At 35.2% G+C, this 13,754-nt stretch overlaps 1 protein-coding gene across 2 annotated transcripts in view; it reads right to left on the reverse strand.

Annotated features, from left to right (window-relative positions):
• The window catches only part of PTPRZ1 (protein tyrosine phosphatase receptor type Z1), a 192,033-nt gene that overhangs the window by 66,566 nt on the left and 111,713 nt on the right, over nucleotides 1-13,754 (reverse strand). For both annotated transcript variants that reach the window (XM_037056516.1, XM_037056515.1), the window contains exons 5-8: nucleotides 12,258-12,353; nucleotides 11,703-11,769; nucleotides 5,137-5,294; nucleotides 4,834-4,984 (exon numbers count right to left, since the gene is read on the reverse strand). In XM_037056516.1, the coding sequence (XP_036912411.1) occupies nucleotides 4,834-4,984; nucleotides 5,137-5,294; nucleotides 11,703-11,769; nucleotides 12,258-12,353 (472 nt within the window). The remainder of the gene's footprint in view (nucleotides 1-4,833; nucleotides 4,985-5,136; nucleotides 5,295-11,702; nucleotides 11,770-12,257; nucleotides 12,354-13,754) is intronic.

Consider the following 13,754-nt stretch of genomic DNA (forward strand, 5'->3'; position numbering starts at 1 on the left):
CTGAATGTAGACTTTGTATCCTGCTGTTTTGCCAAATTCACTTATTAGGTTGAGTAGTTGGTTTATGACCATCATTTAAAAATATATAGAGACAGGCACTTTGACAATTGTTGTGAGAGGAGCCTAAAGATTTACAGACTCAGAAGACAATTGATATTAAGGCTGTGATTTCCCCTCAGGGAGTAGCAGATCTTTATAAAAACTAATGCAAACCGCTGTTAAAAAACAATAATTAAAAATAATCTGTCACTGTTTTGCAACTCTAAATAGTTATATCATTCACTTGAGAGAAATCACTGAAAGGAATCTTGCAAAAGAAATCCTTCCAATTGTACCTAACTCAGTCAATCTTCTCCAGGGGTACACAGTAAATGCGTCGATAGTTTGATCTGTAACATATAACTGTCTAAGTAGTAAATAACCTTCATGTAATTTTTCTGTATATAGTTAGGGCATAGTGTTAATGTGACATTAATGAGTGCTATTTACAACTACTGACCTTCAAGAAGGTGACTCCACTGATGTATAATTCATCATGACATTTTTTTGGAATTTATTTAAAATGTTTCGCAGATCAAATACAACAGTAAGGGATAAAAACACTCCTTTAATGTTATTCTTCCTTGAAAAGCATTTCATATTTTATTGTTTTTTAAAGCTTGCATTAAATATATTACAATGCTATTAAATGAGACTTGAAGTATATTTATAATTTCATTCAACGCACAAATGCCTTAAACTCAGAAAACTTGAATAGCACCCTGTACTTGCTGTGATAGCTCACCCCTTATGCATACACAGACATATATATACAAGTATGTATACACACACCTGTTACAATATTAGTCGCTGTATGTCTGGAGCACATTATGTTCGGAAGTGCTTTGCTCCGCAAACTTTGGTACATTTAAACCCTCAACAACATACAAAATGGCATTTAACTCTCATTTTATAGGTGAAGAAACTGAGGTTTTCACAAACTAAGTAAATTGATCATGTTTATATAATTAATAAGTATTGGCAGTGAAGTTTGAAACCAAAAGCCTACTAGACTATAAAACCCACGCCTTTTCCCACTGTGCTTCACATGGCCCCTGCTTCTCAGTTGGGAGTCTTGATAGTGGACTAGGGGGCAGTGGGAAAGCATCTGGCACCTGGAAGACATGGGACAACATTGAACTTCACCTACTGACACTCTCTCTCTGTATAGTTATTCACACACATTTCTCATTGTCTAACAGACAGCTTTTACTATCTATCTCCTTCAAGATCCAATGGTTCTACTAAATTCTGTGATTCTCAGAGAAGCCGGCATACATTCTACGCTGCTGAAAAGGCATGCCTTCCTAATAAATGGCAGCTCCGCATAACATGCAGAAATGGAGAACTAAAGTCTTGAGAAAATGAGTTCACACACAAACTCTTACTGAGATCCTCTTATGTATGCAAAAGTGAATAAAGCTTGATCTCTACTCTCAAGGAGTTTACATGAATGCACAGACCCCAAACGGTTTTTGCAATTATTTGCAATGTAGTTTCACAACTACATTTTTCTACAATGAGAGAAGAATTCCGACAATTTTCATGTCAACGCTTACTTTTTTCTATTGCTGAAAATGAGGATGTTAGATATTTATCATGGAAAAATACATAAACATCTTCTGAATAATCAAAATAAGTAGTTGGTTAAATATGTTGTTATGCTTTACAATAGAAAAGTACATAAAGAATGATGTGTTAATATATTTATAACACTAAATAAAACAAAATCAATAAACAGGTATATGTAGTGCCATTTAATTTCTATAAGAAATAATAATATATTTTTAATTTAAGAAAAATGTCCAGAAGGATATTCACCAAAATCTTCATAGTAGCTATATCTCCAGTTGGTGACATTATAGAAAATTTTTATTTTCTTCTGTGTGCATATCCATATTTTTTAGTTTTAAAAAAATATGTTCATGTAATAAAACTTTCAGATTAAATTTAATAAAAATAAGTATTAAACATGAATGCAAACCTCTATTTTTATTCTCAAACTCAGTTGAAGAAAGTAGAAAGGAGATAATGTGTCCATTAAGAAAAACATCAAAGGGCTATGCACATGGTGAATGACAGTAAGTGCTTGTTGAATGCCAGGACTCATGATGGAACAAGCAAAACTTCCTTCAGTTGTTCCAGTTCTTGAAAAAGCTAATAGTATTGAAAAGTTTCATATCTTTAAAGTCTTTTGTTTTTATCATAAAATTATATAAGCAGAAATGATGTTCCCTTATAAATATAAAGCACAGTGGAGAGACGTTTGGGAGCCTTTAAAATAAAGAAGACCTGGGTTCAAAGTCTGAGTCCTTTACAGTTCTATGAACTTGGACATACTTAGTATCACCCTTTAGACCATAAAATGAAGAAAACAAGGCCTATGTAAGGTTGAAAACACTGATCTACACAATGCATGACAGCTATTACTATTTTTGTTAGTATTACTTTTGGCCTTCATTCTTCAACTTTGGAAACAACAATGTTACACATTAAATCAAAATGACACATGGGTAGACACACTGAGTGGTTCAACAGACAGACAGACAGACAGTCATTAGGTATAACCTGCCTTGTTTGCATTATATAAAAATGGACTCTTTTCATCATTTGGTAAATGTATGGTAAGTGAGAGCTGCCCTTTGGTTCAGCAATATAGGTTAAGAGGTAGAAAACTTAGTTACGTCCTTCATGGAGCTCAGAGGCAAGTGGCGGAGAAAAATGAGTAAGTAAACAATTATCATTCTATGCCAACTGCTATGAGGTTTGGATGCACAGAACAAAGGCATACCTGGGCACATCACAAAACTGGGATGTGCATCACTATCTTGTACTCTATGGGCACAGCGCCACTATGATGGCACAATCCTGTGCCCTGGCCAGAGTCAGACCTGGTAAAGATGGAGAGAGTCAGAGTGACTCTCCAGTACATGCAATGGTCTACTGAGTCTTGAAGGAGGAGGAGAACAATGAGTAAAGGCAGTAGGGATAATATGCCATGGACAAAAAAGAGCATGTATAAGTGGAAGCTGGGAGATATGGTCTGTCCTCTTCAGGGCACTTCTTAGAGTCCAGTGTGAGAGAAGGAAGCGAGCTGGGGAGGAGAATGCACTGAGACTAGTTAGTACCACACAGGAAATGCTTTAATTAAGTATAAGTGATAAAGGTACATGACAAGGCCTTGGCTGGATACGCCAAGATGATGGGTTTGTTCCCCAGTCAGGTCATACACAAAAATTAACCACTGAATGCATAAATAAGTGAAACAACAAATTAGTGTTTATCTCTTTCTCCCTCTTTCCCTCCCTCCCTCCATTTCTCTCTCTCCCCTTCATTTCTCTCTCTCTCAAATAAAAAAAATAATAAATTGTTTTTTTAAAAAAGGACATGACAAAAGAATCACATTTATTTAATTTGGTATTTGATCATATGCATTTTAAAAAGAAGCTGATTAAATCCAGTTTCTTTATTCTAATCAATTGTCTGTTATTTACCAGACAGGATATTACAGTATTTAATGGTGCTAGTAGAAATATAATTAAATTTCCTCTCTTTGGGGCAATTTAATTTGAAACTTAACATAGCATTAAGTGCAACTATTCATTACTCCTGTTTTGTACTCTATTTTTTGTGGTTCAAAGGTAAACAATGCCCACAAATATCACATTAAAACATGCTGATTTAATGCCTAATCTTCAAAAGCAGATGATTACTAAATAATACCATACATGTCCAAAAACTCATTGCAGGGCTGAGATCAAAGAAGACCATGTACTTGGAAAAGTTTTAAGTCCCAAAGCAAAGGCCACTCAACTATTTCTTTTATGAATCACTCCATTCAAAGGACAAAATGAAAAGGACAAGTCAGCAGATGCACCCAATTGTGTCCTCAGGGCATCTTTAAAGGCTTCTGACTGCTGTGCCAGCTTCAAAAGAGCCAGCAACCACTGCAGAGAGGCCTCCCCTGTGTCCCCTTCATTGCCTGACAAGGACAAAGTTATCCCTACCCCCTACCTTGAAAGAAGACAACTGGGAAAAAGACTCACTTTGTATTCATCAATAATTAAGCACATTTGGTTTCAATTCCTACTAGGTGCTAGCTCTTCCCTGGGAGCTGCCAACACAAAGATGAACACTGTAAAACTCAATTTATGGTGACAGAAGATTTGACTTTTGGTGGTGGGTACACAATGCATTATAAGATAATATAGAAACATACACTTAAAACCTGTATAATCTTAGTAACTAATGTCACCCCAATAAACAATTAATAAATACTTGTTGAAATAAATTACTTCTCTGCCTCAAAACCAATGAAAAAAACAAAACAAAACACAAATCATACCTCAAGGCTCAGTTCAAATATGGTTCTATCATTGAGGTTGCATGACCACCCCAACCTGACGTGATCTTCCCATGCTCTGAACAACTCAGTCCCTCATTCATTTCTCTTTTATAGCTTTTAGCACAGGCAGATGCCATAAATGAATTTGGGGGTGCACATGTGGTTTTGCCATTTTTTACTGTATGTTTTAGAAAAATCACTTCCTTACTGAATCGTTTCTCATCTACTAAATGGGGTTAGCCATGCGGTCAAAACTAGATATTTTTAAGTTGTCATTTTTTGACTGTGGTGACTGAAATTCAGAGAAGCTAAATAGTTTGTCTAAAGCTACAAAGCTAATAATCAACATATTTCTAAACATGTATGTCTTGTATGTTTTCCATTGTATCACACTGTCTCCTACAATGCTGACTCTGTGAGCTGTAGAAAAATTATATTTCAGTACATACCTGCTTCATGAATCTCTTCCTTCCCAGTATAAGAGGAAAACACCTGCCTAGAAAACTTGTACTGTTGCTCTCGAAAATTATTCTGTAAGTAGTCCATCAGCATGACGTAACCAGACTGTTGCATTGTAAGAACTTCACAGAAAACAGCCAACTAAAAAGAAGATAATGTAATATATAACTTAACATACATGTTTCAAGGACAGGAGTAAAATGCTTTAAAACATATTCTGTAGTAAAGCTTAGAAAATATTTTTTTTTTACATCCCTTCAAATTACTTCATTTGTTTGGGTTTCCAAGATTACCTGGCTCTCAGAGATGCTAACAGCATCTTTAAACACGATCCAGTCAACAGTGTCTGTGCAGGGAGGAGAGGTCAACGAGCCATTGTAAGTGTAATACTTGTCAGTTGAGTTTGGCAGAAGGCTCAGCAAGATGAACGAATCTAATGCAGCCTGTTTCCCTACAAAAGAATAACATAAGTCTCAGCTGGAACCCCAACTCTGCAACTGAATGGTCTAAACTTCTATGAAACGGAGATATACATGTGCTTTTCATTTATGTATATAATCCAAAATCAAATTTTACTACATGTTTAATCAGGAATGAAATTATGTTATTTATTTAATCTGTAATGAAATTTTGAGGATGTTTTAGATACATTTTATAAATGGCAATAAAACTGGAATACTCCTAATCTTCTTACAGATATTACTATGTAGTGTTAGATGCTTCATCTTTACAATAGGATGATGCTAGAAGGATTACTTTACATATAAAAGATATTCAGATTATATGGCCATTTCAATAAATACAGAAAAAGCATTTCATAAGATTTAATAAACTTACTGGAAAACAAAAACATAATTATATTCTGATGCTTATCTTCAAAAGCCCATAATAAACACTATAATTAATGATGATTTATTGAAAGCTTTTCCCTGGAAATAAAAAATGAGACAAGGATATCCTGCTATCACAATTTATATCTAACACTGAAGGAGAAGACTAGGCCAATGTAATTAAGGGAGAACAAAAATTCATATAGACTGGAAGATATAAATGATAGCATCATATTTGGCAAATAACGTGACTATGCATGCAAATAAAACTATTAGAATAAATACAAACTATTAGAATCAACATGTGTATTTAGTAAAGTCACTGTATAAAAGACCAATGTATAACAATGTATTTTATTTCTATGTAAGAATATCAAAGGCTAGAAAATAAAATTTAAAATAATATAATAACAACAATATATCAAATACAAGTAAATCTAATGACTCATTTGTATACCATCTACATTTAAAATTATATAATTTTCTTGAAACAATTAGATAAAATCTTTAAAAAATGAAAAATACCATGTTTATGAGTAAGAAGATTTATTATTGTGAAGGTGTTGGTTTTCTCCAACTTAACTTATGAAGTCAATGAAACCTTAATTCAAGTCCCAGGAGGGTTTGTCTGCTTGTGTGTTTGTATGTCTGCGTTTGTGTGGTGTGAACTGACATGTTGATCTTAAAATTTAATCTTAAAATTTAATGTCTATACTATACATCTGAAACTACTATAATAATTAATGTTAGCTGTAATTGAAAATATAAGCTATCTTTGAACAATAACAAAGCTGGTGAACTTTTACTATTAGATGCTGAGGCCTACTGTACAAAGCTGGAGAAATCATGATCTTTATGGAAAGATAGACAAAGGGCACATGGAAGAGAACAAACAGCCCAAACCCCCACTTGATTGTCACTTGACTTATGACAAAAATTCCTCTGTAGTTGGAATGGACTGCATTTTCAATAAACAGTGCTGTATCAATGGAATATCTTTATGGAAAAAACCAAAATTTTATGTGCTACATCACACCAAATACACTGCACAAATCAGTCATAAATAGATTATAGACCTAAATGTCAAAAGAATAATAAAAATTTTAGAGAAAAAGAGAGAAAATTATCTTTATAATCTTATGGCATACTAAGATTTCTGAAATGGCGCACAGAAAGCATTAGCTACATAGGATAAATGATGAATTTTAACATATGGTAATCAGGATCTTTCATCAATAGTCACTATTAAGAGTGGTAAGAGAGTAAAAAGGCAGGACAAAGAGTGGAAAATATATTCTGGAATACACACATAATACAATAATAAATATTAATTTAATCTTGCTAGATATACAAGTACATACAACTTGTATTTAAAACAGGGAATTCCTACAGAAACAGAGGTAGAGCTTTCCTCAGTGTTTCGCCTGCCCTTAGAATCCTAAAACAATCTGACTTGCCTGACTCCTTAAATAGCCCCATTTTTGTTTTTATATCTTCCCAGTAGCATGTCCCAATAGCACTGATTGGTCATTTAGCTAATTGTGTGCCAGTCCTCACTCATATAAGCAGCAATCTGCTTCCCAGTGAGACATGTGTGTAACTCGTTCTCCCATCTTCGTAACTGCCCAGCCCTGTTCATGTCCTCTGCTCCAGCTAGTGATTTAGATCATTAAGAAATAGTCCCCAAAGCCAATTTAATCTAGTCTAAGTGAGGTAGCACAGTGTAGAGCACCTTATTCACCTTTTATTCATACCATTCAGGAAGCCTTAAGAAATATACCAATGTCCAAGGTCCCAACAGGACCATTTAAATTCAAATCTCTAGTGGTGGGGGACTGAACATCTGCATTTAAAAAAATATGCTCCAGATGATTCCAAAATGGAGCCAGGGTTGAAAACACCAAGTGGAGTGAAACTTTTGTAAGACTTTAGTTTTTTAAAATTCTACTTTATTCATTATAAAATGAAATGACTGGAATAGGTGACCTTAATAGTCTATTCCAGCTCTAAAATCTATGAAAATACTGCATATACCCAAAAAAGAGTAAAAAAATATTTCCACTTCAATTATTGAATGTTAATTTTTTGCAATTCAGAAACATTTGAAGGAAGGATGATCTTAATAAAGCTATTGATAACTGCTTCAAGTGTGAATTTAAGAGTGAATGCTAGATGGATTGAGCACGGGCCTGCGAGCCAGAAGATCGCGGTTCGATTCCCCGTCAGGGTACATGCCTGGGTTGCAGGCCAGTTCCCAGCAGGGGCCAGTTCCCAGCAGGGGATGAACCAAAAGCAACCATACATTGATATTTCTCTCCTTCTCTCCTACCCTTCCCTTCTAAAGATAAATAAATAAAAAATTTAAAAAAAGAGTGAATGCTAGAAATAAAATCTATTTGATGGAACTGATAGTGTTGGCCATATACAACCTAAATCTACTTTTAATCCAATAGAAAGTTCTATCTCTGTTTAGTTTATGGATTAATTAGTAACTTCCAAAGGATGTCTTCCTCTCTGCCAATGTCAGGATGACATTATTGATATTCAGACTCAGATTTAAGTTCTTTGATATAGGAATATACTTACTTTTGATAAGTGAATATTTTCCATTTTCAGATTCATGTTTTTCATACATGAAATTTTTGTGATGAAATCATCTCCCTTTAAACATCATTGGACTAGAGTTTTTCCCTTTTTCTCTGAAGAAAAAATTTATCTTCAAATGTTCTGTGGAAATGTGGATGTGAAGCACACTAATCGAGGAAGGATACAGAAATCGACTCACTGCTAAGTTAGGTGGGAAATGAAATAACACAAGGAGACATAGAGGTCAAGGAAAAAAAGGTAGCAAGATCTGAACAGGGATGAGAGAGAATTTTCTTGAAATAGAAAAAGAAATTTGAGAAGAACTAAAAAGATAAAGAATCAGAAGACAGTTTTGATTTCTCCTTGCCCCACCCCAGTATGGAATCCATTCTTCCTCCCTCGGAACCTCAACAGTACTCATTTAGCCTCACTTATGAATGTGCTAACTTATGAATGAATTTTGTATCATTTCTTTTTTGAATTTATGTGCATGTCCTAAATTTCTGTCTTGGATTTCTTTTCCATTGTGATAGTGTTTTTCAATTACACCACCATTTTATGAGAAAATTAAATTAAGGTGGGGGTTATTTGTGGCTTGCAAAATATGTTTTATCTGAATTACATCATTTTTGTTAACACAAGAGAGAATCACACCTGAGAAACGTTGATCCATTTGAGAACAATCATTCGTTCACTCAATCAGCATTCCTTTGAACATACAAACCAGTGATTAACCAATCAATCAGATCTGTCTTCTGTAGGAGGGAGAATGATGAGGAGGTTGGGAGGTAGGGAGATAAGTACCACACCATGGCCAAGCACTAGGGAAGAACCACTAAATACTTGAAACCGACCCTTATTACTTAGGACAATGAGCTTAAGATGGAGCTACAATAACACTGCCTGTGAGAATTTTTTCAATATAGACATTCCTGGGCTGAATGTGTGACTAAGAAAGCCCCACAAGTCATGCTATTGCGAATTCCCATTTGAGAATTACTAATGATGCTATCTGAGGTGTGTTTCTTCTTTGCAATTTGAAAGAGTTCAGTTAACAGTTCTTTTTTCTTTTTGGGCTCTGCTTGGAAGATTAATATACCATCTTAGATGGCTGCCACATCATGCTCCTTCTCACCACACCACGGACTGGACAACACCTACATACAGTAGGGATGGTGTGAGAAAGAGAAGGAAAGGTGGGGTAAGGGAAGTAAAGAGAAATGGGTTTGTGTTTTATAGAAAAAAAAAACAGAAAATGAGCAACCAGCCACATATAATAAAACAGATTTTATAATCTGCATGTTGATTAAAAACTGTTGTGTTTCAGATAACTCACATTATATGGAGAATATGGAGCAGGATTTGGAAGTTTCGCTGCAGTTCCAGAGTCACTGACTAACGGAAGGCATGGCCCTCAAGCCTCCGGGTTCCCAGCAGCAATGGCTGGGAGCAAACATGGGGAAGACTGCAGCTTCTCAGGCACGGGAGGATTTTCTAAACTCGGAAATGGATTTAATCCAAGAACTCTCGAAATGGAAGTACTGAACTTAGGAGGGCCTCACTTACTCAGTTCAAACATATGGTATTTAACAACTATTCAAATAAAACTAAAACATAATTCCTGTATGTTCTGAAATGTATAATTAATAGAAATCTCCACCATATAGTGGAACAAATTGTGTGGATAGACCAGGATCTAAATTCCAGTTCAACCACTTACCAACCATCAAAATTAGGTGTCCTCGCTGAGTGTATTGACACATTGAGTATTGAGTGGGTAAGCTGGCAAAAGGGGAGGGAGGAAGCTGGTGCACAAATAGCAGAGTAGAAATACAGAAGGTAGATGGAGAATGGAGGGCAGACTAGTACATGTTCCCAGCCAGTCAGAAAAATAGCTAATCTATATATTAGTTCTGCTACCGAGGTAGGAGCCAGGACATAGACACAACAATGCTCTTAGGGAGTCCATCTTCTCAGGGAGAGTATTCTGTGGCACTAGTGGCTCTGACGGAGCACGTCCCTCAGTGGCTTGCAAGTAGTAGATGTTAGAAAGTGAACTTTAATAGAAGAACATGAGCAAATTGGTCGCTGAGCTCATATGAGCACCCTTCCAGAGTCCCTCAGGAATAACTGGAAGAGTCTTTGAGAGAAAGTGGCCTTAGAGGCCCAGTTACACAGTCAGCACTAACAATCCAGTGTCAGCATCACTCTTGTCCCCATTGGCTGATACAAAACCTGAGAACATTCAGAATTTGTTTTATATACAATTTTAAGTGTAGAAATTCACACTAGCTGCCTTCTTTCAGTCTTTTTTTTAAATATAATTTTTATTTAATTCTTGTTCAAGTACAGGTTTCTGTCTTATAATCCCAACCCTGCCTGCCCCCCACCCCATGCTCCCCGCCTCCCTCCTCTTTCCACCCCCCCACCCTTAGTTATTGTCCATGTGTCCTTTATACTTGTTCATGTGAGTCCATTCCTTTTTCCCCTATGATTCTCTCCCCTCTCTTCTCTGGACCCTGACTGCCTTCTTTCAGTCTTGACAGTATCCATTAAGTGAGAAAAAATTAAGTGTGGCTTATGGCACTCAATTTTGCAATCAGGATAGGAGATACCAGCTTCATCTTGCATTTAATTGCACCTTTCAAAAAAATTTAAAAAATTAAAGCCACACTGCAGAAATTCATATACTCCTGATTTCTCAAATATTCAAAAAATTCAGGTCTTCACATATAATTGACCAAGATAAATCAATCCTAGGCCAGCTTCTACTCTCAAGAAAAGGGTTTAGATAAATTTTGTGTCAGAAGTCAAATTTGCAGTTTATGAAATAGGAATTATCATCATTTTATGGATAATTCAGGACATTAATACTTTTATTAGAGTGACTAATAAAAATAAAATAACAGTATGTTTGTTATCTCTTGCCAAGGTCAAAAACTTATGAGACAAATTACAAGAGCCATGAGAAAGCAGGGAGAACACTATCAAAGCATATCGCATCTTGTATGTAAGCAATTACTTTCTTCCAAAACTCTTATTTTGTCAAGGAAACCTCCAGGGTATAAATTTTTAACTTGGAAGAAACTCCTTTTATGACCCTAAAGCATGATTTTTATAAAATCAATTAATTTCAAATTATGAATTAGAGTCTTTAACAGACATACAATAAAAAGACAGAATAAATCTTGATTTCATAATGGAATTAGACTATTTTCAAGAATAAAATAGGAAAACTTCAGCTTCCTACCTCCATTGATGTTTTATGATTTTTTAGGTGAAAAAATTTAGAGATAATTGTTCTTTAGTGTAAAATGTATAAATCATCAAGTGTGAAAAATTGAGGCTTCGCTCCTTTCCTCTTTTGGAACAGCTGATTTTTGTAATATTGTAAACATTCATAAGCATACAAATCTAGGAAGGGATTTCACCAAATAGCTTACCAAAACGACTAACATTTTCAACTCCATCAATAATTGCTTTGTAATCCACATTTTCTTCTATTCCAACCTGTTAAAAATGACATTTTTAAAGATGAAATAAAATATTTGATTCACTGTTCAGTTAAATGTAAAGATTAGTGATTTCCATTTTAAGTTTTCAAAAGGAATGTCTTCCAAATGCTCACTTTTTCTCACAGCAAAGTAAAAACAAAACAAACCTCTTAAATTTTTAAATTTTCTGCCAAGAAAAGTACATTTTAAAATGTCATGATTCATAGTCACAAATCATTATGATGCTTTGCATATACAAATATACAAATCGGGGCACTCAGAACAGTTTGTTCCTGCTGGAAGTGAGGTACCCAATAAGTGAATACAAGAGTCCTCTTTCAACTTCCCAGACAAGGGGCTGTTCATTTTGAAAAGAGCCAACAGTTATCATTGACTTGTAAGCTCTTCTATTTGTTCCAAAGTATGTTTTGATATTTCACATCAATACTTCATGTGACTAAAAAGGAATTAAGTTGATGTGTTAAATCTATGTATAATTATTACCTCAAATAAAATGGATAAAGCTCTTATTTTTCCTTTTCCTTTAACTGCTTCTTCAAAACTTGAAAACTGGTCTGGATCAAAGCAGTAGATCTGCATCTGTAAATGTAAAAATGATGTTTTTATTATACAGAAAAGCTGCACAAGAGTCAGCAAAGAGGTGATAAAGTAATTTACCAATTCAATCAATTCTACTTGAAAAATTCTATAAACTGTAGAACTCTATATTTTGCACACTTTGAAAATATTTTACCAATTATATACATGCGCACTGCATTTACTATCATGTATTATCCTGCAATGAGGAAGGAGACCCAAGTTAGACACACCTAGAACCGAAATGATCACTTTGAGAATGACCACAGACAACACTGAAGCAATAATTAGAGAAATTATCAAAAATAATAAATGATCAAATGTTATTTGAATTATTTTGCTGTTATTCTTTCAAATAGAGTTTTATATTTCTTGACTGGACATGCCTTTCTTGATGGTCTGAGTAACTGTTTTTGGACACTGCATTCTATTTATAGTAAAACTCTTAAGGATTTTGCTTCCATCTAAAAATACCAAGAGTTTTAAGTTCCTTATTCTAAGTCTCCTCTCCAGCTGTGAGGCTATACCTTGTTAATTGCTACTTTAGTCTACGTATCTGTCAATAACAGCCTCTAGTCTCATTTATAATTTGGTGCTCTTCAGGTCGTGGGCTTGGAAATGAGGTAAATTGGCTAGTTTTGAAGTACAGTTAAGGGAAAAGCAGACAGCCTCTGAGAAGATTAATGTGCACATAGGGCTGTGATCAGAGAAAGCGCGGGTGTGAAGCAGAAAATGGCAGTGGCTCCTGCCTTGAGTGATCAACAAAGTCTTTCAATGAGAAAATTTCTAAGCTAAGCCAGAAATGAGTAACTTAAAAAGCTCATAGGTGAAAATGCAGAGTAAGTGAGTGCATGTTCAAGTCAGAGGTCTGGCTTGGGAAAGGCCAATAGGGAAGCAAATATGAGAAATGCAGAAAATGGGGAATAATTTGTGTTTTGATTCCAGCTGAGCGTGTGTAACAGAGGAGAGATGAAGCTGGAGAAGAAGGCAGGGCCACACCAGGAAGATCTGCAAGGCAATCCCTGTCTGCAGTTTGGTCTCGAAAACAATGGCAAGTCCTGATGCATTTCAGTTAAAAAGGTGAGAAAGGGGGAGGACTCTGAGAAAGGGTGATGTGGAAGAGATTAATAGTGAAGAAAAGGAGACCAGTTCAGAAACATTTGATAAGCCAACTAAGAGCCAAAGGTGGTTGGAATTTTTCTGTGACATCATTTAGGGACAAAAAGGATGGAGAACACTTGACTGAAGAATGTGGAAGACCAGAAAAAAGAGCATATCGAGGATGCCCCTCATCTTCTTGCTCACAGAGTGACATGGAGAGAGTTTAAACAAACAAGCAAACAAACAAACAAACACACAACAAAGGGCTTTTTAAAAGAAATATATGGGTATATGTGTGTGTGT

This window comes from Sturnira hondurensis, unplaced genomic scaffold (assembly GCF_014824575.4).
Source record: "Sturnira hondurensis isolate 20B ecotype Veracruz unplaced genomic scaffold, ASM1482457v3 Scaffold0008992, whole genome shotgun sequence".
Classification (NCBI taxonomy): domain Eukaryota; kingdom Metazoa; phylum Chordata; class Mammalia; order Chiroptera; family Phyllostomidae; genus Sturnira; species Sturnira hondurensis.